Genomic DNA, 23,004 nt, shown 5'->3' on the forward strand with positions numbered 1-23,004 from the left:
GAAAATAAATAATGAAAATGATAGGAATAATGCAACAGTCTTCAAACAAAAATATTGCGCAAAATTATAAAAAAAAATGCATACTTTATGAAACAGCCTTTATTTCTTTCCGTATGGACCCAGGGGTGGTGATACATGAATGATTGAGAATTAAGCTATTATGAAAGTTTTACAATTTTAAAATACTTTTCACTTGAGTGATCAATATTAGAAAGAAAGGAACTGCTGCCTGTAAAATCCAATCATATTTATTTCTCTTAAAGTCTATTTCCTGTTAAGGAGGGAATGGCAAAATAGAAGAAACAAGCATTTTTGATTTCTTGTTCTCAGGCAAGTTTACATCCAAATGCTTCTGTCAGTTATAGTTAAATGATTAAATGACAGTAATTATGTTTCATCTAAATACAACAGCTTGAAATGTATGTTGCAAACTGCAATATGTTTCTGTACAATTATTTGATAAGATTATATGGTTACATTGTGGGATATCTTTCCACCTGGTATTTTGTGACGCTTGTTTCCACATCTGATGTAATTAAAGCAATTAAAAGAGTTAAGAACTTCTTGTACTTATTGTCTGAAACTGTAAAAGTACATTTTAATGATAAAAGACAAACTGTACTGTTTTAAAGGACAGATAAATCCACTATGGAGTTATTTGGTAGTATTTAAAAAGAAATCTTCATGAATCCAAACATTTAGATTTAACAAGAATGGTTTTTTAAAATTATTTTTTTATTGCTTTAGGGAAAAAACCATCAAACCCAAACTGGTGTACCACTCTTTAACTTCAAAAGTAACATTTATGTCAATATGCTTAAATTATTGATTCCCTAGGTGTGGTTTTTAGGAGTTTTGGATCACATAGCAAATAATTTTAAATATACAATAACATTTTACGGATTACAGTTGCCATTTAAGTACAAGCAAACATTTTATCTTCATTCTGAACATTAACAAAATGTTTTACACTTGTTAGATGAAAGACTTAAATTCTTAAAAATTATAGAAATAAAACCTGGTTGACACAAGAAAAAAAGACTGCATATCAAACCCCAAACAATTAAAATAATGAGCAAGGCTTAACATACTGAATATTTCTTACTGTTTATGCATGTGCTATAAGATTCACCATTCACTCTTTAGTGCTTCCCTCCAAATTCTAGTACCTGCAGTCTGTACGCATATATGTATGTCTGTGTGTGCATGTGGACAGTAACCTACCTATTAAAAAGAAAACAATGTGCCCTATCTAAAGGAGCAAATATCTAGAAATTAAAAACTGTCTCTTGAAATCAACATATTAACTTATAAATCTAATATCACCAGATGTGACTGAAATTTGTTAAATTTTCTATTTTCATAATATAATTACAGATGGTCTTTTTTACTTCACTGAATGCACAATCTTTTACTCATCATCCCCATTTTTCACTAATGAGAATGAGGTATAGAGCTTTTCTCATCAATGACAACATCTTTGTAGTTGTTATTTGCATGGATATTTTCATCTACTAGGGGCACAGAACTCTGCTTTCGCCAGAGCTCTGAGTACAGGCTGACAGGATTAGCCATCAGTGAGTAGTGTGTTCCTCGCTCAGCAACAGCACCGTCCTTCAACACAAGAATTTCATCAGAATCAACCACAGTTGACAGGCGGTGAGCGATCACAATGGTTGTTCGACCCTTTGTCACTCTTCGAAGTGCTTGCAAAATATTCTGAAAAAAAAAAGATAGATGTTAAGATGTAGGAATCCTCCAGTTCATTACATGAAAATTTTTGCAGCCTGTATAATAACAATAAATGCAAAATTTGTAAAGTGCATACTTACACTTAAGGAGCATGCTTTTAGTGCCTAAGAGCAAGAACGAAACATGGACAGCATATGTGGGACAGGAAAACAAACATAAGTAACATATGAACTGCATGAGAATAAACAACAGTATTAACAAAAAAATTCAAGATTCAATCTTTGCCCAGGTCAATCTTGAATCAAGAAAGGGTCAACCAGAGTCAACACCAGCAAGAGAAGGAAGGTCTCAGAGCTGAATACTGGGAAGCCAACTGCCAAGTGAAGAGGTCTGTCAGGAAGGACAAGAGACGCTTCACCCATGAACTGACAGAGGAAGCAGAGACAGCAGCTATCCAGGGAAACATGAAGCGACTATACAAAATAACATGAACTTTGTCAGGCAGGAACATTAACCCAAACAAGCCAGTGAAAGAAAAAGATTGCAAGACCATAACAAATGATGCAGGACAAAGAGACTGCTGGATGGAACACTTTGAAGAGATTCTGAATCAACTTCATCCACCATCCTAACCTAACATACCACCAGCAACTGAACTACTTCACGCCAACACCATCTCTCCCACTAAGACAGAAATCATCAAAGCTATCAAAAGCATGAAAAGTGCCAAAGCAGCAGACACAGATGGCATACCCCATAAGCATTAAAGGCTGACCCAGAAACAACAGCAAAAATTTTACACCCCCTCCTACACAAGATCTGGGAACATGCGCTAGTACCAACAGAATGGAAACTGTTATGCACGTTTGAGGATTCAATAGTGGCTAGGTGGCAGATAGGGAAAGGGAGAGAATTCCATTGTTATGCTGCACAATAACTAAAAATCCTGTGTCCATATGTTATTGTTGATTTATACTCAAAATTTTTCAGTGTATTACATGGCATGATTAAAAAACTTTAAAGTATAATTTCTCATATGCTCAAACTAACGTTTAATTCCATTTTAAAGTTAAAGTATAGTAGTTGGATGCAGTATCTGCAAAGTATCATATCCTGCATAAAATACTGCTTTTCTTCTTCTCCATCCCAAATTTCAGCTGTTGCCCTCAGGTAGTCACTACAAAGTGGAATGTGCGCAAAAAACTGTCTACTAGAGGTCCTTCATGCCAGCAGCCATCACCATCCTAAATAAAAGGCACAAGGACTTGTAGGGCTGGCATCCTCCTTAGGAGGTTCACATGTATGTGTGAGAAGGTGTAGGTATGCGTGTGTGTTGTATGTCCTGTATGGGTACGTATGTCTGCCCATTATGTATATACACTCATATTATGTTGGTATATGTGGTTGGGTTTGTGACCAAAAGAAAATTTTCTGTCTTGGACTTCCTCAGACAATAAAGTTTGATTTGATTTATGTGGGAGCAAGGTTTGAGGGAAAAAATAATGCAGGCCAATAAAAGGTGGAAAATGTAGAATGAAGATGACACAAGAAATACAGTTGTACCTGTTCCGTAATTGTGTCTAAGGAAGATGTTGCTTCATCATACACGAGGATATTTGGGTCTTTCATAATTGCTCGAGCAATGGCAATGCGCTGTTTCTCACCACCTGATAAACGATAAAAAGTTTCATCACAATAATGCACTTTCTAAATGGAAGAGGGGCAGAGAGAGAGTCTATGTGTAGGGGAAATGCATATGCCTGTGAGAGAATGCATAAACATGTAAAATAAATGCTGTGTACATGAACAGTTCACTATAACCTGTAGGTAAATGAAGGCTGTGCATCCGAGCAGCTCACTAAAAGGAAAATAAGATCTTGTGGGTTACCTGACAGCTTCAGTCCTCGTTCACCAACTTGTGTTTGGTACTTGAGTGGAAAACGTGTCATGATTGCATCATGAATTTCTGCCATTTCAGCTGCCCTGTAAACATCCTGTTCAGATTTCTTGAGATCGCCATACAAGATGTTGTGATATACTGTGTCGTGGAACAAAACACAGTCCTTACAGGGAGAGAAAAAAACAGATCTTTTACTATTCTGTCAAAATCTATTGATCTGTGATATGTTAACAGGGCTTCTGCTAAGGCTAAATTCTTTGGGGTCCCAGGGACCCCTTCTTCAGATTTTTAAGGGGTCCCTGTTCTTCGCCCAAATTTGAAGGGGACCCCATTGACGAAAATTGAAGGGGTCCTCCGAACTTTTAATGCGTACTGTACGCAAATTTTTGCGTAAGCAGAAGCCCTGTGTTAAGCTCATGTAAGATATTAACAGCTCTTCTAACAATAAAAGAATCTCAAACATTGCAGTTTTGAGTTTGAAATTTGAAGTATACAAGATATCAAATCCCACCTGTGGCACTACACCCACTGCTTTCCGCAGGCTGTTGAGATCAACTTGAGAAATGTCTTGTCCATTTATTAAGATTCTTCCAGCTTGAGGGTCATAGAATCGATACAACAGTCGAACAACTGTGGATTTCCTGAGTGACAGCATTTTCATAGTAAATTTTTAAAATTTTCAGTTAGAAAATACAAGAATCTCATTAAAGGACAACCTAAGGACTTTCTACAAACTGCACAAAAGTTGGACAAGAAAAACGACTGCTTTATGGTGAACTGTAATCTCATGGTCTCCTCCAAATGCAGCAAAACAACCTGTACCAAAATTTGTAAGCACAAAAAAAAAGCAAAATTCAACTAGAAAAAAACCGCACACAGCACTTAGGAATACACTGTGAAAACATCTTTCAAAAAGCCTGAGATAATCCAGAATATGTGTCACAATGTGTCCATAAATACAAAAGAGGAGCTCAATCATTACACTGATAATATCTGCAAGATAGGTTTTCTTCTGATTGGCATGAAAAATGATGTTTGCTCACCCCGAACCACTGCCACCAACAATGGCAATCTTCTTGCCTGAAGGCACAGTGAAGGAAAGACCCTGAAGTATCTTCTGGCCAGATACATACTCAAAGTGAACATCCTCAAATGTGATTGTGGATTCTTGAGGGCCAATCTTCAATAATGGTGCATCTGCAGCACTCTACACTTCATGCAAAGACAAACCAATGACAAAGCCCAGTCACAATTTTGGACCCACATGATTCTTTTGTTAAGTATCCTAATGAAAGATGGCATATATACAAGGTACTTTATTATCATGCCTTCAACTAATATCATGCTATTTCTAACCTACTTATATGATTGCAAATTCCGCAATCAGCTAAACGTAAAAGATAATTGGTGAATAAGACACCTCAGCAACACCACAATCAAGTTTTTTAACAAAAGGAAATGACAACAAATTCTCCAGTAAAACACCAATACTGTTGCTTATTTACATCAAGGCATACCTTAATTTTTGTAGAAAGGTTGAGGAGGCTAAACATGGTCTGCATGTCAATGAGAGACTGCCGCACCTCACGATACACTGAGCCCAGGAAGTTGAGTGGCAAGGAAAGCTGGAACAGCAGTCCATTCACCATCACAAGATCACCCACAGTCATTGTGCCTGCACATTGCATTGAAAGAGACTCTAAAATTTCAGCCTGCTCAGTTCTTAATAACTCCTGGCAACGAAACTGCCTCCACAAAATGAAATGCATCAAAATCAAAATGTCACATTCCTGGACAAACCTTTTGTCCATGTTTGTAAATGTAGGAGCAAAGCAGATTTATTGCATAAGTCTTTCTCTTCCATTGTTTTAAAGTTTTGGAATAAACATCCTTGCACAACAATCATGATACCCTAGGATAAACTCACATCTAAATCTGTGATAAAAGAAGACAAGTTATGTTGTGACCAATGGTTTAAGAAATGGGACTTTTAGCTTAGGTAATTACCTTCAAAACTAACTATGAAATCTTTAAAACCTAAATGGATGATAAACAAGTCTTAGCTCCAACAGATTTTTTCTAACAGCCGAAATCTGTTTAGCAATATGATAAATGTTTTGCCTACATGTGTAGTACTATGTCTGCATTAAGGCTGATTTCATAACATGTTAATTTCCTTTATGTAAATGGTAAGTCTTACTGTACCAATTGAGTTATCATCACTTGCAGTAAATGATTTGATATTGTGTCAAAGACAACATAAACACCTAAGAATAATCAATGCAGAAACTGCTGATGTATGCACCTGCCATAATATTCTGAGTAGCCAAGATCATGACGGCAGTTATGCCTGCACTAAAGATGGCATTTTGTCCCCAGTTGAGTGCTGCCAGACTCGTGGTTGTCTTCAGAGATGCCTCTTCATACTTCTTTAAGCACTCGTCATACTTGTCTGCTTCATATTTCTCATTGTTGAAATACTGGTATAAACAAAAAGCAAGAAGCTTTGAAGTAACTATAACATACTGAGTTTCACAAAAACTTCTTCTATTAGAAAATGCACTGTGCTTGAAAATTAGACAACTCATCTTTCATGGAAAAAACTTCAAATCTCAAAATAAAATAAAAATGAAAAAAGAAAAAATTCTCAAGGAGAAAGAAATTCTTTGGTATCTTGTACACTGAGCATTTTTAAACATTAAGCTGTTTCCACAACTTATTTGAAAAATATAATCCAGTGGAGATCTGTCAAAGGCAGACTGCACAAAGTTTAAATGTATTCTTATAATTTGAAAAGTAACATGTAAGTAATATTATCTAAAGGAAAGTCTAGGATAATGTATATTCCAGACTTTTTCCTTCATACTATTTTATCAAAGAATTTACCTTCACAGTCTCATAGTTAATGAGAGAGTCAATGGCTTTGTTTCCTGCCTCAGAGTCTGCTTTATTCATCATCACCCGGAATTTGGTGCTGAAGAATAATAATAACTTTTAAAAATCCACAACTTCATATTTTCATGGTATAAAATCCTTGCTATCTGTCAAAAACACCTAAACCCCCCCCCCACCCCTTAAAAAAAAAAACAACAACAAACCAAACAACCAAAAAACCCCAGACTGTCTAGTCTCCCCTTTATAAATTTTTCATGCAATGATTCTTCCCCTTCCCCTATTAACCCCAGCACTCAGAATGCCAACCAAATTAATTTCAAAGAAAAACTCAGTCTTGTAACACCACAGTAAAGACACATTCCATTCAATTCAACATTTTTCTAAAACAACATAAAGTCCATCTCATAGATTTCAACCTGGTAGCATTGACATAAAATACACTTACAATACCAAACCTATTCACTTATCACCAGCCTCCCAAATGACTATAAACATGTTGTAGACAAACACAACAGAACTAAGATAAAAGAATGGAACTGTTGGGGGTGGTTAACACATTAAAAGAAATTGTTCATTCTATGTTTTCCTTTCACATTAAAAAAGACCCCCAAATATATCATTAAAAATTTCATGACCACCCAAGGCACAGTTTAATGACTAAGAAAAATAATCAGCTAGGCCACAGAAATGTATTTCAATGTCGTGAACACAAAAGAAACCTTGACTTTCATGCTTCATGTCAAATTTTTGCATTACTCTTTCAAAAAAATACTACAGAGATTCTGTGTTGTTTTAGTTCAGTAGAAGGTTCAGAGAAGCAAGTAAAAATTATTTAAACAAAACTACTTACCGCCACTGAGTGAAGAGCAGTGTGAACACAGAGTATGATGTGATGCAGCCAAGAGTGACAAGTGCAAATGGCAATCCACACTTGTAGTACTGTCCACAGACATTAAATTCTGTGAGCATGGAAGCATACGAAAACTTTTTTTCAACTCTAGGAAAAAAAAGCTATGTGTACCAAGCTACCTTCTAAATGGGATCCAAAAGTAATGTCATAAAGAGTTAACCTTTCCTATTGTAGAATCAAACTGCAATTTTTTTAAGCTGTTGTGCATTTTTAAATATTGTTACATTTTCTTTTTATACCTTACAAGATTAATATTTTGTGATCCCCTCAGTAATTGTACATATTTATGCTTATTTCTTGCTTTGCTTAATTTAATAACATATCTATAATACTGACAACTCTCTGAATTACATTTCCTACTAGAGTATATTTCTTGATCATCACTGCTATAGCAATAATGTAATGGAGAAAGAGTGCATACTAACCATGATACCAGTCACAAGGGACACTTCAAATAATGTTGGTACAACATTGAAAACCAAGGCACTCAAAACAAAGTTGATTCCCCTGAAAGCATGTTAAAATTCTATTAGATTTTGGGCTTTCTGCTTTGCTGCCATGGAGTTGAAATTTCCAGAAATATAGTTTTGCATTGGCAGGTTACTGATTTCTAACATCAATATAGATGGGCTCCCTTAACAGAAATGGAGTACATAAACAGAAATAATTAAATTATATTTTGATCAAGTTACCGAGGATCGTTTATGCGTAATTATATGTCTAAAAGTTATTTAAACTGTTTAAGTGTTATAAACTGTAAAACTACACTGCACTGACACATGTGAAGTTGAATCTGCCAATAGCAATCTGTGTTCCCTTGTACACAGTCATGTAGCTAGACATTTTCACTGCAAAATTCACACACACTATACACACAGGTTTCTTATAAAAACCTTTTCAAGCAAACAAAATGCTCTCTTCATTATTGTGTTCACTTTGAAAGCAACAAGAAATATATCTTGTAAAAGGTGCAGTGCTGACCTTGTGCCTCGATCTATGGCTTTAGATAAAGCTCCTGTCTGTCGGGACAAATGGAAGTTGAGATCAAGCGAATGTAGATGCAGGAAAACATTCCGAGCCAAATGCCGGATGGAGCTTTGTGCAACTTTGCCAAAAACAGCATTGCGAAGCTCATTGAAACCAGCTGCTGTTGCTCTTGCAACACCATCTACATGCAGGTAATAAAAGACACTTTTTATATAAATTTGTCTTATATTTTATTTCAAACAGCCCATAACTGTTAAAACATAATTTTCCATCACATTGTACTCAAAATTAGATGTATACATGGTTTTCAAAACTCTATACATATCTATCTAGAGAAAGCATGTTTTGCACCTGTATTTAATGTAGGTACTTGATATTTTGGAGACCCTGTTGCTAGGACTGGAAGAATTTAAGCCTTAGACATCCAAGTAAAAGAAGAATGAAGCCACTACTCACAACCAATCATAATAGCCACGCCAGCTGTAAAAAGTGTGTTGGAAGGATCAGCAAGATTCAGAAAGTTTGATGTGTCATTGAGATAGTCCACACCATACTTGAAGATGAAAGGTACTTGAACATTGACTAACTGGAAGAAGGAAAAAAACACCAAAATAATCACACTTTATTAAGTACTTGTTGTTTAATAATGCAGATATTAAGAAAAAGAAAATATGAAAAATGTCTACAAACTAAGCACATAAACAACAGCAGTGGATCCCACTTGAAATTACTTACCTTTGATCCAACCAGCAGTGATAGGGCAGCTATAACCCTGACTTTGATTCCATAGTTGTCTTTTGGCCAGATGTAGGTGAACATAGATTGAACTATTTCCCTTCCACTTGGAGTTTTTGCATCTGACAGCCCTTGAAGCTCTTGTGGGGTAAGATTTGATGCCCCAGGATGCCATTGTCTCCTTGTTACCACTCGTCCAAATACCTAAAAATTAACTAGATAAACTAATGATGCCTAATGACTTTGTTCTTATACTATAAACAAGAAATTATGATTAATAACGAAAAGTAAAAGCTTTTATAACATAAGAATAATTTGATTTGTAAAAATTGTGCTTGGATTGTTGTCACCATGATATCACAAAAAGAAGCTGTTAATTTTTACTTTTCTTTATTCATTATAATGGTGTACTGCAAAAATTTCATGACAAATACCACTGTGGGTCATGATCCCACTCAGTTATATTAACATAGATAAAAAGATACAAAATGAAATAAAGAAGTATTCAATCAGAAATGTCACACTCTGATCGAATTTAGTGCTATGTATGAATCATCAATATTCTATTTCACAAACTATTCCATTTCATTTATCAACCTACTTTCTGGAAAAGCGAGGTCTTTCCAAAAGTAATTTTACACCCCTCTGTTTGTCCACGTCTGTCCCCATGTTGCTTGCTCTGAAACAAATATTGGCACATTTTATTTGATTTGAAGATCTGTAAGGTTTAACATCATAACTTCTGTTTGAATATCCTTACTAGGTACATATAACTGGAATCGTGTAAAGTTTGCCATGTCTGGCATTAACAGCTGCAGACTTCATCCCACTGTGAACTAGCGAAGGCTGAATGAAGGACAGTGCGATCTCCTTACTGACCTTCTTCGACACGCATATGGGGCGATGATATCTCAAAAGCTTCTGGTGATATTGTGGCTGTAGGGAACTAAAGTTTTTGTGGAATACCCATCTCACAGGATCCCTTAAAAGTAAACGATTCGCAGTCACTGTCAAGCCGCAGCGAACAAGCGCCTCGGTCATGTCGCCGACAGATGGTGACAGAGTTACTTCCCCTCTCTGGGGCGGCCCGGTGGCGCAGCGGTTAGCGCCTACAGTAAAGGCGGGATGTCCTGATTCAGCTCTCGTCTCGGGCACTCGTTCTCTTTCTCTGCATGTGGCATCTGAAGACCTGCTAAAAGACTCAGTGGTGTTGTTGTGGTACAAAAAGTCAGATATTTTAACTGCTTTGCTGCACCATAGCCGGTGACCATAAGTTATTGTTTTGGTGACAGGATCGAGTAGACTTCGTGCGCTGGTACGACAAAAGCGATCGAAGGGTTATGGTTTTAACGCTGTCATTTACTGTATGCAATGACAGCTCAAATTTTAATTATATTTACATTTTTTAGTAGAAACTTATTCTAAGCAAATGCAGTTTGTAAATAGAAGTTAAAAAGTACCTGCTACCAGGTACGCTGTATTGGTTAAAAAGCTAAAATGTACATAGATGAATAAGTTTATAACAACAATTCAAACAGTATAGAACGAATTTTTAAACGAATGTCTCAAATGCAAACTGGTAACTAAAACTTTGTAAATATCCCTACACTGAACAAAAATCAGTTGTTATGTAATATGTAAAGATCGAGCTGATGTCTAAATATCGTCCATGAAACGTGTAATATAGAAAGACGAAGAAAATGTTCTTAAGAGGTGGAATCCAGAAAGATAAAATGTTTTGAATTACTGTGTGTTGGGGTACTGTTGTTCTGGTAGAGAGCCACAAATAGGTTGACACTGGTAACGAGCTTTGCTTCTCTCGCAGTTGCTTGATCTTGACCGGGAAGTGTGCACACGGACACACACACATACACTGTGTTGAATGGCTTGTTTTTGCTGGTTAAAGTGACTGGGTGCCTTGTATATGGTTTGTTTGTTATTCTGTCTTCCTGTTGGGTTTCTTTCCATTTTCCTGTTAAATATTGTATTTTTCATGTGTATCATTTCTGGCTTGATGTTTACTGGTGTATATCTGTATATCAATATTTATGATGTGTGCATATTATTGAAATAAAAAAGATAAAATATATAAAGTCCTCAAATCGTAATTTCTTCTAGAACATCTTCGATCGGTGAATCCCATGCCTACACAACCACAAATATTGGGCTGGTTTTCAAATTTGACTTACGGGTAGCATCATAAGAATAACGCTTCTAAACTTTGCCGCACATTTCGAAAGTGATGCAGCTAAAAAAAAAGAAAGAAAGTAAAAACAAAAACAAAAAAACACCGGCACACAGTGTGTCTTCGTGCGCTTTCATGGACACGCGCGTGTGTATGTGTGTGTGTGGGAGGGAGGGGCAGTTTTGTATACTGCAGCATTACTGAGCATTACAGTTTATTTGAATAACACGGTTGATTTTAAACATGGCGCATACGAAGTTCAGGGAAGGTGTGCCGGGCGAAGTTCGAGGCACGGAACCGCCCTTTTTGATATTATACTTACATATAATATCATTGTTCAGGCGGATTTCTGAGTACATGACACTGGCACCGCTAGAAATAATTGTTCTGACACACACACACATTAGTTCCACGTAGATTACACACATGCATCAGACACAGACGTGTATACACGACTAGTTTTACAGACCACACTTTCTCCCTCTCTCCTTCTCTCAAACGACACCACGTGATTTAAAATTTTACACCCCCGTTGCCGACCCCTTCTTCGTGTTCTCCTCGCACGCAGCCGCTGGGTCAAAATTTGGAGAACAAGGCCTGAGAACAGATATCGTTCAGATATAAAAGGGTCCAGACAGACTTTCTTGCACCAATCAAGCAGTCACCCTGAAGACAGGATGTTCTTATCGGAATTCATCTTAACGGGATTTTTCGTCTGCCTTCTCGGCGGTCTGAGTAAGTCCTTTCCTCTTCGGTATTTTTTCTTCTTTTCTTTTAATCGAAAGCATTACAGAAGAACGAACCTCGTGCTTAAAACTTTCAGAATTAACAGCAGCACATTTCTTAACTTCCATCTCGCCCCCACAAGAGCACAACTCACAAGGGTGGCTGAGCTTTGTTTATTTGCTTGTTTTATTTTTGCCATTTTCTTTTCACTCGCCATAAAGTGTTCGTCATCTGGTTTCGTCCAACCGTGTTTCTGTTCACTTCCATTAAAGAAGTCTCCTTTAGGACTCGTTGATGTCGGAGAGACATTCTTCTTTCAATTTTCCTCACTGACGCCAGCGGCCATATGGAACACTCAAAGATTGTCCCCGAGCACAAAAGAAAACACAACAGACAAGCAATGATCTTGAAAAGAATTGCAATTATTCATGAATTATTTCCGGTAAATATGGTGTTCAGAAAAGGCCATGAGAAAGTTTATTTGTTTGGACATAAGATATTAGTGATTGTTAAATTACGAAAAACAAAATGAATGTGTATATAATGGGTTAAGGTGTAGCAGGAGGAAACCCTCGACTATGAACACGTGTCACGTATGGAAACCATCCCCAGATGCCTTCTGGTGTTCACTGCAGAAAAATATTTCCGCTTTGAGGCGATTTTGCACTATTTGGGAGAGAGTGATGGAAGGGTCATGAAACCGGAGTACCCGGAGAAAATCCCCAACCACCAACTTTGCCAACAAGCAACACAAGTACAATGTTCCGAGAAGAGATTTGAACCCAGGACCTTTTCACTGCAGTGGTGACAAGGGAGTGTTTCACTCACTACCCTCCTGTCGTCTCGCTGTTGTTGTTGTGTTTGGAGTGAAATTTTCTTCCTAAAGTGTCCACTCTCTTGACTCCCACAATGAAGAGATGGGGTCTGGGGGATAGAGGGTTAGGGAGGGAAATGAAAAGTAAGAGGAGACACGAGGGTTAAGGTAGGTATGGGAGGAGTGTCCCAGTTTGTTGGTGTTTGAGTTGCGAGTTATAACTGTCCCATGGAAACTCTATCTTGACTATTTTATGAGAATTAACTTATTATATATTACAAACAATGCCTTGGAGCTTGTAGACTTTGTAGACGAGTGCCCAAACATGAATCACATTTACAGAGGGAAACAGAGAGAGAGAGATGGGGAATTTCACGAAGAAAAGAGATAAATTAAATGGTTAATTACTGTGTTTGGATCAGGTGAGGGGGCGTTACACCTGTCCAATTACTATGGCGACCACATGGTCCTGCAGCGTGGTCCCCAGCGAGCTGTCCTCACTGGAACAGCGACGAGAGAGGGCGACACCGTCACTGCCCAGATCGTGGGTCATGGGTCACCGGTCACAGGTCAGGTTCACAGCGGCAAGTGGAAGGTGAAGCTGCCTGCTGTGACAGAAGCCGGACCTTTCGTCATCAGGGTCAGCTCCAGCGAGGGACAGGTCACTCTCAACGACGTGCTCTTCGGGGACGTGTGGCTGTGCTCTGGGCAGAGCAACATGGAGTTTCAAATGAATCAGGTAAGCAGACAGCTTGTTTGCCTTTTATTTACATACATAATATTTATTCATTCCTTCTGTTTATGTTAATCAACGAATTTATTTGGCGTTACTGAAGAACGATTTTATCCTTTGCTGGACAATGACAATGATTTTCTTTATGTTTTGTTTTTTAAAACTGTGGTCACCCACACTGAATTCGGTCCTGTAAATTACAATGTATTACGTGCCAAGCTATGGAACTGGAGAGTTTTCAGCATTAGAATATATGCTTGTTTATGTCAGGTAATGAACTCCGGTGCGGAGTTGCAAAAGGTCAGCCAGTTCCCAACCATCCGCTTCTTCAAAGCCCAGCACCAAAAGTCCAACACGCCTCTGGACAACCTCATTGTGGCCCAGGGCTGGAGTCTCCCTAACCCTCGTACGTGGGCGCTCCAATCCTGCTCAAACTGAGAAAACATCAAATATTTTCACTTCAGCTCACTTGTCTCACTCCCGATTCCCCGACAGCCATTGAATCAACAACACCGTTCTCAGATTTCGTACATTTGACCAGACAACACAAAACTAACAGTTGATATTGTAGGATTATGTTTGCACATGAAATCTTTTCCCTTATCGTTTGCCATCATCAAGAAGTTATTATGACTTCGTCATCTAACCTGATAATTTTTTCACGAAATCAATCTCTGAAGCCAGAATTTTAATTTCCGTCGTACAGTCAACGGTCATGAAAACGAACTTTTAAATGTTACAAGACTTAACAACCTGTGGAGCATAAGACCAAGATTTTTTTCCCAACATTCCAGAGAGTGTTCAGTCGTTCTCCGCCGTGTGCTGGCTGTTCGCGGAGTACCTGCAGCCTCACCTGAAGTATCCCATCGGCCTCGTTGAAGCATCATGGGGAGGCACCACCATCGAGGCCTGGTCTCCCCCAGAAGCCATTAACGCCTGTCCCGCTATACACCACACCCAGCAGGAACAGTAAGAAATCTTTTTCTGTATTTACGTACATTCATGTACACTAAACACAATTTTAAAAGTTTGCATATGCAAATCACAAACTTAGCGTTTTAAAATGCTCTAAAGAACTAGAAAGAAAGTACGCTCTGGTAATGGTATACAAGTCCTATTCGTTTTGCAGGTCTTGCTGTCCACAGAGCAAGCTTGTGATCTGGAATGGAATGATTCGCCCACTACTCAGTATGACCATCTTCGGGGCACTCTGGTACCAAGGTCAGACACGGAGCCTACTTCAGTGTTGTTACATTTAATTAAAATATAGACGCGAAGGATTTTTTTGGCCTGTAAGAAGCTTAGAGATTTATTATTATTTTATTTTCGTTCACTTTATCCTGACACTGATACGCGATCTTCAAAGAATCTTCTGGAAGCTACCACAAAATAGCTCTGTTTAGAAAATGCTGATTGCTAAATGAACCAGTTGTCTTTGGCCACACAGGGGAATCTAACTGGGACCAGACAGACATTTACTCATGTCAGATGAAGCAGTTGATCAGCACCTGGAGGTCAGAGTTCAACCAGCAGTCCATGGGAGAAACGTCACAAAACTTTCCCTTCGGCTACGTTCAGGTAAATGGAACGCGGCATTATTTTTTTCAGATCTTTTATCATTCACTTTAGACAGTATATAAACGACTCTTTACATACTCTTACAACGACTCTTTGCATCTGCACATTGCCTTGAAACGCAGCGTTTTTACAGCTGGCGGGCTACCACAACTCCCAGGATGTGGGAGCGTTTCCTGTCCTGCGCTGGGCACAGACCGGGGGTCACGGTTACGCCCCGAACCCCGACCAACCCCGTTCCTTCATGGCTGTAGCTATGGACTTGCCAGACTTTACCTCACCTTACGATCCGTGAGTAACGATCCTTGCCATATTTGAGTAAGAGAGAGCATTATCTCCTAAGGCTCTCTTTATATTACAGTAATTTAAAGCTTTTAAAACTTGTAAAGCACCTTGGGATCTTCTCTCTTCTACTAACCAGCATCCATCCTCGCTACAAGCAAGATGTCGCCCAGCGCCTGGTGCTAGGAGCACTCAACGTGGCCTACGGTCACAGTGACGTCGCGTTCCAGGGACCGTTCCCCACACAGTTCCACGTGACCGGTTCTGGCGCCCAGAGGACGATAACCATCGAGTATAACAATGGACGAACATCGCTGGACATCAGAAACACGAAGGGATTCGATGTAAGAAGGAATGATCAGACGAAATAAGACCAAAAGATTTAGTTTTCTTTACTTGTTGAAATTCTCTGCCAAAAACCTCTGCTCAAATTTTCACGAAGAGAACAAGGTTAATTTTAGTCTAACCTTAACGCTTTGCTTTGATCAGTGAACTTTTTTTATTTTAACTTCTGAATCAAGGGAAAACTCTGATAAGGCCCTCCTTACCTAAACTTATGCCTGATTTGTTTTTTCTTGTTTCTTTGCCTTTAAGATCTGCTGCGGTGGAGCGAATGCCCACAGCTGTGCCGAGCACGGAACATATTGGGTTGATGCACCAATCACAAGCCACCAAGGCTCCCACGTGACCATTGCCGCTTCCGGCTGCAACGCCAACAAGGTGCTGGGTCTGCGCTACGCGTGGCGAGAAAGTCCCTGTAACCTCAAACAGTGCGCCATCTACGCCGCCGACAGCAGCCTACCCGCTCCCCCATACCTCACCAACACGCTACCCGCTTAAAAAAACACCATCCGCAACCGTCATATCTAAACTGTGATTAAATCCTGTCTGCCTGACATCTGTTCTGTTTATTTGTAAGGAAGACATGAACGAATGGACGTTATTAATAAACGACATTGTGCGTTTGACCTCTCAACCCTGACGACCAACAACAATTTATTGAAACGATTATAGTGTTATCTGGTATGCAAACTGTGGCATGAAGACGCATTCTGATTTGAGAAGCAAATCTTTTTCTTGCAAACTTTATCTCAAAAATAGATATTTTTCTTTGGCGCGGTCATTAGAAATATCGCAATAGAAGAAAACATCTGGCTGTGATTGTACAGCTTTTTCTTTTAAATGCTTTGTACCCAGGGGATGGATAATTGAACGAATTAGAAGAGAATGACTGAAAAGAAATGGGAGCCAGAGTTGATTCATTATGTGGACAGAGTGAACCAAGTGGGTCTTCATGCTGCCTGGAAGAACGCGCATTTCAAAATGACTTCCGAAAGGGAAGAGCTACAGTAAAACCAAAACTTGCAGCACATTTATGAAATTTTATGAATTGAAATCTCTAAGCCCCTTCATTTAAAAACATCAGCACCGACCATTTCAAAAAGAGTTTTGAAGAATCTCTCAAATGTTGAAGGTCTGAGTTTTCAGGAAACAGAGAAGGAGGTTATAGAATGCAAGACACATATAAATGAAGGTCTAAACAGCTGACTTATTCTCTTAGAACAACCAAATATTATCAAGCAGTATCTAGGATACAATTGTATCACTAAAACAGCTGCTCCCTGACATCAAGCCTTGAACCCCAAACGCTTATCTTTCTCTTTAATTCCATTATCTCTTGTTGTGCTGACTGAGACAACAGATCATTGTTCAGAATTCAATGTAGTACTTCTTAACAGTCCAAGGTTACAAACTGAGCAGGCTTGTGTATTTTAGACATTATCTTAAAAATATTCAACCCAATTTTCTGCGCATAAGGACTTGTACTTGCAGTTACATATTAAATAAACGCATCCATATTAAGGACAGCAATTAAATATGTTCTAAAATGAAAAACATATTCCAGAATATTGAAATTCGGTCATTACACCCGTGATAATATCAGACTTTGCTGTGTATAGTCGCTATTCAAGCTTAGAGCCACTGGTAACTTGTTTTTAAAGATGTCAACGTATTTAAACGAAGCTTAGCGCGACCTTCCCGTAGAGGAGAGACAGTATTCCTGTTTGGCTAGAATCACACAAGAGGCATGGATTTGCATAGAGTTCAGTGAGAATCGCACATTGCCAGATTTTGTTTATAAAATATAAAAATCTGTGGCAAGTACATTCGAATTAAACCTTTTTTCTCACAAAGTACTACATTCGTTTTCAGCGTTAAATAAACTGTTATTGCATTTCGTACTTGACTAACCTCTTGACACAAACCGTGAAATCAACGACAATACATTTAAAGTAGAGATGAAGTTCATAGTTCATATTTTAATGTTGTGGTTCTTCCTTCCAGACGTGGTTCTACAACCGCCGGGCCAAGTGGCGGCGAGAGGAGAGGCCAGCTTCTTCCGCCGCCAGAAAAAAAAAAAAAAAAAAGAATAACAATATCAGGTAGGGCCGCGAAACAGGATCGCTTTCTTAATCAGTATATATATATATTTTTTTTTGAACGTGCGTAAATTTGTATTCAAAAGACGAAAAGAATCGCCATTTTATATGAATGTTATAATTATGCAGCTAATATTCTTTGGTTATATATTATCAAGTTTGGAAGTCTGGAAGACTAAGAAATTAGAGTTTATATCACGATTGGCACGATTATGGTGTATGGGTCCACTGCAGCTTCAATAATTGCAAACGATTTCATTGGCAGCTTGAAAGTCTGATAATGACACAGAACTATGACACCAATCGTCCGACATTTTTAATGACTTAAGACTTGAATCATACTCCCCTGAAAAAATGGACGAAGGTTTGGGCAAAGTTTTTACATGATGCTTATGTTGGAACTTGATCACACTTGGTCGAACCTGCGTCCAATTTTTTTTCCCGGTTAAAAACAACACTAAAGCACTTCTTACTTTTGTTTGAACAGTTTCCATAGAGTAAGGAGATTAACTCGGGGAAACCTGTCTGATTTGAGAAGTCCGCCAATGCCTACAGACCAACGAACTTTTATTGAAAAAATAAACAACTTTGAGATGGTTTGTTTGTGATTTGTTGTATTGATTTAGTTATGGTGATGTTTGTGATCATGAAGACTGTTATGATCGGACTAGCCATTGCTACATTTAAAGAGTCATTATCAGGACAAACAAGAATTCAACATTTTTTTAACTTGGTGCCTCTATCAAAGGCCAGACCATGTCCTGCTTCGTCTAACCACCTCCCCCAACAAACACGCAGGTCAAAGGAACATAATTATCTAACGGTAGTAAATCTTGAGAAATTGCCGGTTCGGTAAACTGAGGAGACTGCTGACGTGCTTTCCTCCACACTCGTCTACTACACAGGGTTCCGCTACATCACGCGTTGTTGGACTAACTAGACTTGGGTTTAGCTGCATCACACTTTATGGGACTAACTAGGTTTGACAAAGGAATTTTTGCTTTGCTTTTTCTCCTTTGTGAAGGTCTGAACATAATTCGAACAGCATCAAACATTTTGAACATCTGTTAATTACCACGGAACGGGTTCAGAACTGTCACAAGGGTCGGATCTTTCAAGCTGGGGACGAAATGATAACCAGACGACAAGAAAAATCTGAAATGCGCTGCTCTCCGGTCCGATTCAGGCTGACGGCCACGAACACAAAGAAGTTGATCCCACAAAATTCTTTCTAAAGCAGAAGACAATTTCAAAACCTTTGTGTTTGTGGGGATATAAGCCTGGAAAAAGATGACAGTGTGCATAAAAAATGGCTGAATAAATAAATAAATGCAATTATTGCAGCCAGGGTCCCCCAGTATCGACCATTTTTTTAAAAAGTCAACTATGTTGTCACGAGAGAACTAGGAATAGGGCTGTAGTGCTGATGTCACACTTCTGCTCCCTGTACTAGTCGTGTGAACGCGCTGTTAAACGGACTATCATAAGATGGGATGGGTAACTGTGGGTAGACTGTCTGTTAAGATGGCGTTACCTCCGTGAAACAGCGGTCACCCTTTGGCGGCACATGTTTGTTTGTTGTTTTGTCCCTCGTATGTTGCCCACGTTCTTGTTCATAATTGCTAAGAGCATGCTCTGTGGGAGTGTGAGTATGCGTTATATAAATTATTATTATTAGGATGTTCAAAAGCCAGGATGGTCTCGCCAGCGTTTATCTCCCCTAGGAGTTGCTGGCTGCTTCCGTGAGGATGTACCTAGGGCAAGGGTGAGGTCGTCATGTGAAACTGCAGTTTTCTCTACAAGAGATCTCTCACAGAGGGAGAGACCAGCAGTGACCGAAGGTGAACACCCGTTAATTGTATGGCTACGATATACATTTAGTGCAGTACAACAGCACTCGTTATTATTGCGACCGACTGGACACAGGTAGAGAATAGGAAGCAGGGAAGCACCACAGTGACAGATCCCGTTACTGGTAAGAGGAGGGTAAGAAAGGAGGGTATAGTGGTCAGTGGTAAGTCAAAGTGATCGCCTGTCTGTCAGGTGTTAGTTAGGTAGAGACTGGATGTAGCTATGTAGCAGAATAGTTGGAAGTGAGTGTGTAGTATGCTTGACCAATCATGGGATAGGGTGATCCTTGAGGAGATATCAACGGATTCCAGGACGTAGAGAACATCGTAGGGCCCTCCACGTGGGAAGAGACAAACGAGTGATGTGTGCAGTAGTTAAGGACTCGCCATAATGAACTGTAACGGGACTACTAGAAAACAGCCAGAAGTAGAATTCTGAAATTATGATGTTTTTTTTTTGTTTTTTGTTGTGTAAACTGATGTGTAAAATCCTTCGATTATTAATTATTTTCTTGATACTCTAAATTGCCTTGAGTTTGTTAATGAGTATGTACGCTGGAGGTTTGGAATGAGATTGGTTCATTACTAGTAATTTAGTGTGCTTTCGCGTACTCATGTCGGCGTGAGATGGCAGAGGTATCGAGAATATAATCAGCCCAAGACAGCGGCAATTACGACCCTCTCACCATCTTCGCATCCTCATTCTCCGAGGTTCACGACATATGTAACTCACCGTTAGAATCACCGTGGACCTCCGAAAAGACATAAGTTTGTAATAAGACTTTTTCCCGGGACAGTGAGACACACAGACCTAGAGAGAGAGAAATTTTATGAAATGTTATCTGTATGAACACTGCAATCTTGTGTTTAAAAAATGTTATGTCCAAGCCCGAGCAAGTTATTGCAAACGAACTGCTTGCAACCCTATGACTAAATTCATGGGTCTGATGATTTTACTAATTCGGAGAAACCACATCGGAAATATGTCAAAATCATATATGTCATTCTCTTCTAACTGTATTCACGCATGTAGCTTTTTCCTTTACATGACGTGGAAAAAAAATCCATTAGTTCTACATTCCGAGAACAGAGTGTGGTGTACAGGGCCAGGTCAGATCAAAAATATTTCATACCTTCTCGCGCGTCGTGGTTTACACTGAAACTGCGAATAGACCATGACCTCACCTTTACTTTATAATGTCAGAAAAAAACTGTTTTAAAAAACCGTTCATCTCAAGTTTCTGTAGCCTTCATAAACATCGAGCAGCGACTGCACAGGAAATGTCATGGCTTCAATTACCTCTTCCTTGCACGTTGATCGGAGTGTTACGGGTGGAGGCAGGGTGGATGGGTAGTGCACACGGGTAGGGTGTGAATTCAGGACTGTAGAGTGAGTGGGGATAGGGGTGGGTAAGAAAACCTCTAAATACCGACGGATCAGACGAGGACAGAACGTGTTTTCTGGGGTGAAAAACCAGATTAACAGGTTATGAAAATCGAACCGTTGGTTAGTCCTTGACATTTTATCTGTACATAATGACCTCGACAAGTCTCCAAAAATTTAAAAACAAACTGCTGCCTAGGTTATTAATCTCTATTTCTCTCTGGGATATAATAAAAAATATTGTTCAGCGCTTTGTGTACAATCGCATGGACTAAGCTGCCTCTACACCCCTCCATCTTCACGTCAGACCACGTGAGGTGCGTCAGATCGGTCACTAGCATCCTACTTATTGCATGATGTCCAGCCCTGTCTCCCTGATGGCAGGAGGGCATGCTCCAGTGGCCCAGCCCTGTCCAGGCGGCGAGGGGCTGATGGCATGGGGGGCCAGCACCGCTGACCCCTCCCTGCCCACGCGGCGAAGGAAGCAGCAGGAAGCGGAGTCAGCAGGGGTAAAGGGTGAAGTCAGATGGTGAGGGGCGAGGGAGGATTACCAGCCGGACTGTTGTCAGATTTTAGAAGTCCAGTTATTGTTTCCAGTGGCACAGCCATTTCCGACTGGTCAAAGGCGGCGGAAGACTGTGCTGTACACATCCAGCAAAGCAAATACTACACCCAGGTCTTTAATAAAAAATGAACCATTTATCAAAGAGACTATTGGACTAATAACTTGTTTGGGATTCAATCTTTTTTCTAAACAGAAAATGTAAATAATAAACTTCGACAGGCTTACATAGTAAGAGAAATGATCTTCGTGATTACATCCCAGAGGGAAAATTTAATGAACCTAATAATTTAAGACATTTAATGGTGGGAAGAAGCGCTATATCAATAATCAGTATTATTATTACTGATATTACTAAAAGATGCCAAAACAGAAAACATCTACCATCTTACTTTTATTGGGTATTAGTCAATGTTTTCTTGCGCTTGTGTTCTTGTGGCACCGGGCTGGAAGGCCGGGGTGGGGAGTCGGCCTAGCTTTACCACTGGGCAAGAGCACCACCACCGGGCTGGAAGGCAGATCGGTCACTATCATCCTACTTATTGCATGAGATCCCAGCCCTGTCCTCCCTGATGGGTGGGGAGTCGGCCTAGTTTTACCCTAGCTTTACTGGCTGGAAGGGGTGATGGAAGGCAGGGCTGGGGATTCTGGCATGGCACCTCCCCCATCGCCAGGTCCAGAGCACCAACCTGACTGAAAGGCAGGGCTGGGATTCTGCATGGCACCTCCCCCATCGCCAGGTCCAGAGCACCCAACCTGACTGAAAGGCAGGGCTGGGGATTCTGGCATGGCACCTCCCCATCGCCAGGTCCAGAGCACCAACCTGACTGAAAGGCAGGCTGGAGATTCTGGCATGCACTCCCCTCGCCATCGCCAGGTGCCAAGAGCACCAAACCTGACTGAAAGGCAGGGCTGGGATTCTGGCATGCACCTCCCCATCGCCAGGTCCAGAGCACCAACCTGATGAAAGGCAGGGCTGGGGATTCTGGCATGGCACCTCCCCATCGCCAGGTCCAGAGCACCAACCTGACGAAAGGCAGGGCTGGGATTCTGGCATGGCACCTCCCCCATCGCCAGGTCCAGAGCACCAACCTGACTGAAAGGCAGGGCTGGGGATTCTGGCATGGCACCTCCCCCATCGCCAGTCCAGAGCACCAACTGACTGACTGAAAGGCAGGGCCTGGCAGCCACTTCCCCAGTCGCAGTCCGAGCACCAACTGACTGAAAGGCAGGCTGGGGATTCTGGCTATGGCACCTTCTCCACGCAGGTCCTGACTGCTGGGGATTCTGGCATGGCACCTCCCCATGCAGGTCCAGAGCACCAACCTGACTG

At 40.0% G+C, this 23,004-nt stretch overlaps 3 protein-coding genes across 3 annotated transcripts in view; 2 read left to right on the top strand and 1 right to left on the bottom strand.

Annotated features, from left to right (window-relative positions):
- Positions 1–81: 81 nt before the first annotated feature.
- Positions 82–10,196, bottom strand: LOC112566187 (ATP-binding cassette sub-family B member 7, mitochondrial-like). Its single transcript, XM_025242193.1, has 15 exons — positions 9,999–10,196; positions 9,721–9,798; positions 9,120–9,323; positions 8,841–8,970; positions 8,379–8,565; positions 7,823–7,904; positions 7,338–7,426; positions 6,479–6,566; positions 5,898–6,072; positions 5,110–5,267; positions 4,636–4,799; positions 4,104–4,233; positions 3,581–3,755; positions 3,256–3,359; positions 82–1,719 (listed from the first exon to the last, which is right to left on the bottom strand). The coding sequence occupies exons 1-15, from the start codon at positions 10,158–10,160 to the stop codon at positions 1,435–1,437; spliced, it is 2,211 nt and encodes a 736-aa protein (XP_025097978.1). The 5' UTR covers positions 10,161–10,196; the 3' UTR covers positions 82–1,434.
- A 1,688-nt stretch (positions 10,197–11,884) lies between these two features.
- LOC112567310 (sialate O-acetylesterase-like) lies at positions 11,885–16,330 on the top strand. The gene is made up of 9 exons (XM_025243958.1): positions 11,885–12,039; positions 13,267–13,583; positions 13,848–13,983; positions 14,372–14,546; positions 14,707–14,798; positions 15,025–15,155; positions 15,289–15,443; positions 15,574–15,778; positions 16,029–16,330. Exons 1-9 carry the CDS (start codon positions 11,982–11,984, stop codon positions 16,272–16,274), a joined length of 1,515 nt encoding a protein of 504 aa, XP_025099743.1. The 5' UTR covers positions 11,885–11,981; the 3' UTR covers positions 16,275–16,330.
- The window catches only part of LOC112567315 (sialate O-acetylesterase-like), a gene marked incomplete in the record, with an annotated part of 123,602 nt that continues 113,864 nt past the window's right edge, over positions 13,267–23,004 (top strand). The window contains 1 exon segment of the mRNA XM_025243964.1: positions 13,267–13,579.

Source organism: Pomacea canaliculata, linkage group LG6 (assembly GCF_003073045.1).
Source record: "Pomacea canaliculata isolate SZHN2017 linkage group LG6, ASM307304v1, whole genome shotgun sequence".
Lineage (NCBI taxonomy): Eukaryota > Metazoa > Mollusca > Gastropoda > Architaenioglossa > Ampullariidae > Pomacea > Pomacea canaliculata.

Excerpts from the sequence above, each read along its gene's own strand:
- LOC112566187 (XM_025242193.1), bottom strand. The coding sequence starts at position 10,160 with ATGACCGAGGCGCTTGTTCGCTGCGGCTTGACAGTGACTGCGAATCGT. Across the intron at positions 5,268-5,897 it reads TACTCAGAATATTATGGCAG|GCACAATGACTGTGGGTGAT; the intron begins GTGCATACATCA and ends TGCAATGTGCAG. Across the intron at positions 3,360-3,580 it reads ACGAGGACTGAAGCTGTCAG|GTGGTGAGAAACAGCGCATT; the intron begins GTAACCCACAAG and ends ATCGTTTATCAG.
- LOC112567310 (XM_025243958.1), top strand. The coding sequence starts at position 11,982 with ATGTTCTTATCGGAATTCATCTTAACGGGATTTTTCGTCTGCCTTCTC. Across the intron at positions 14,547-14,706 it reads CACCACACCCAGCAGGAACA|GTCTTGCTGTCCACAGAGCA; the intron begins GTAAGAAATCTT and ends TTCGTTTTGCAG. Across the intron at positions 15,156-15,288 it reads TTCCCTTCGGCTACGTTCAG|CTGGCGGGCTACCACAACTC; the intron begins GTAAATGGAACG and ends GCGTTTTTACAG.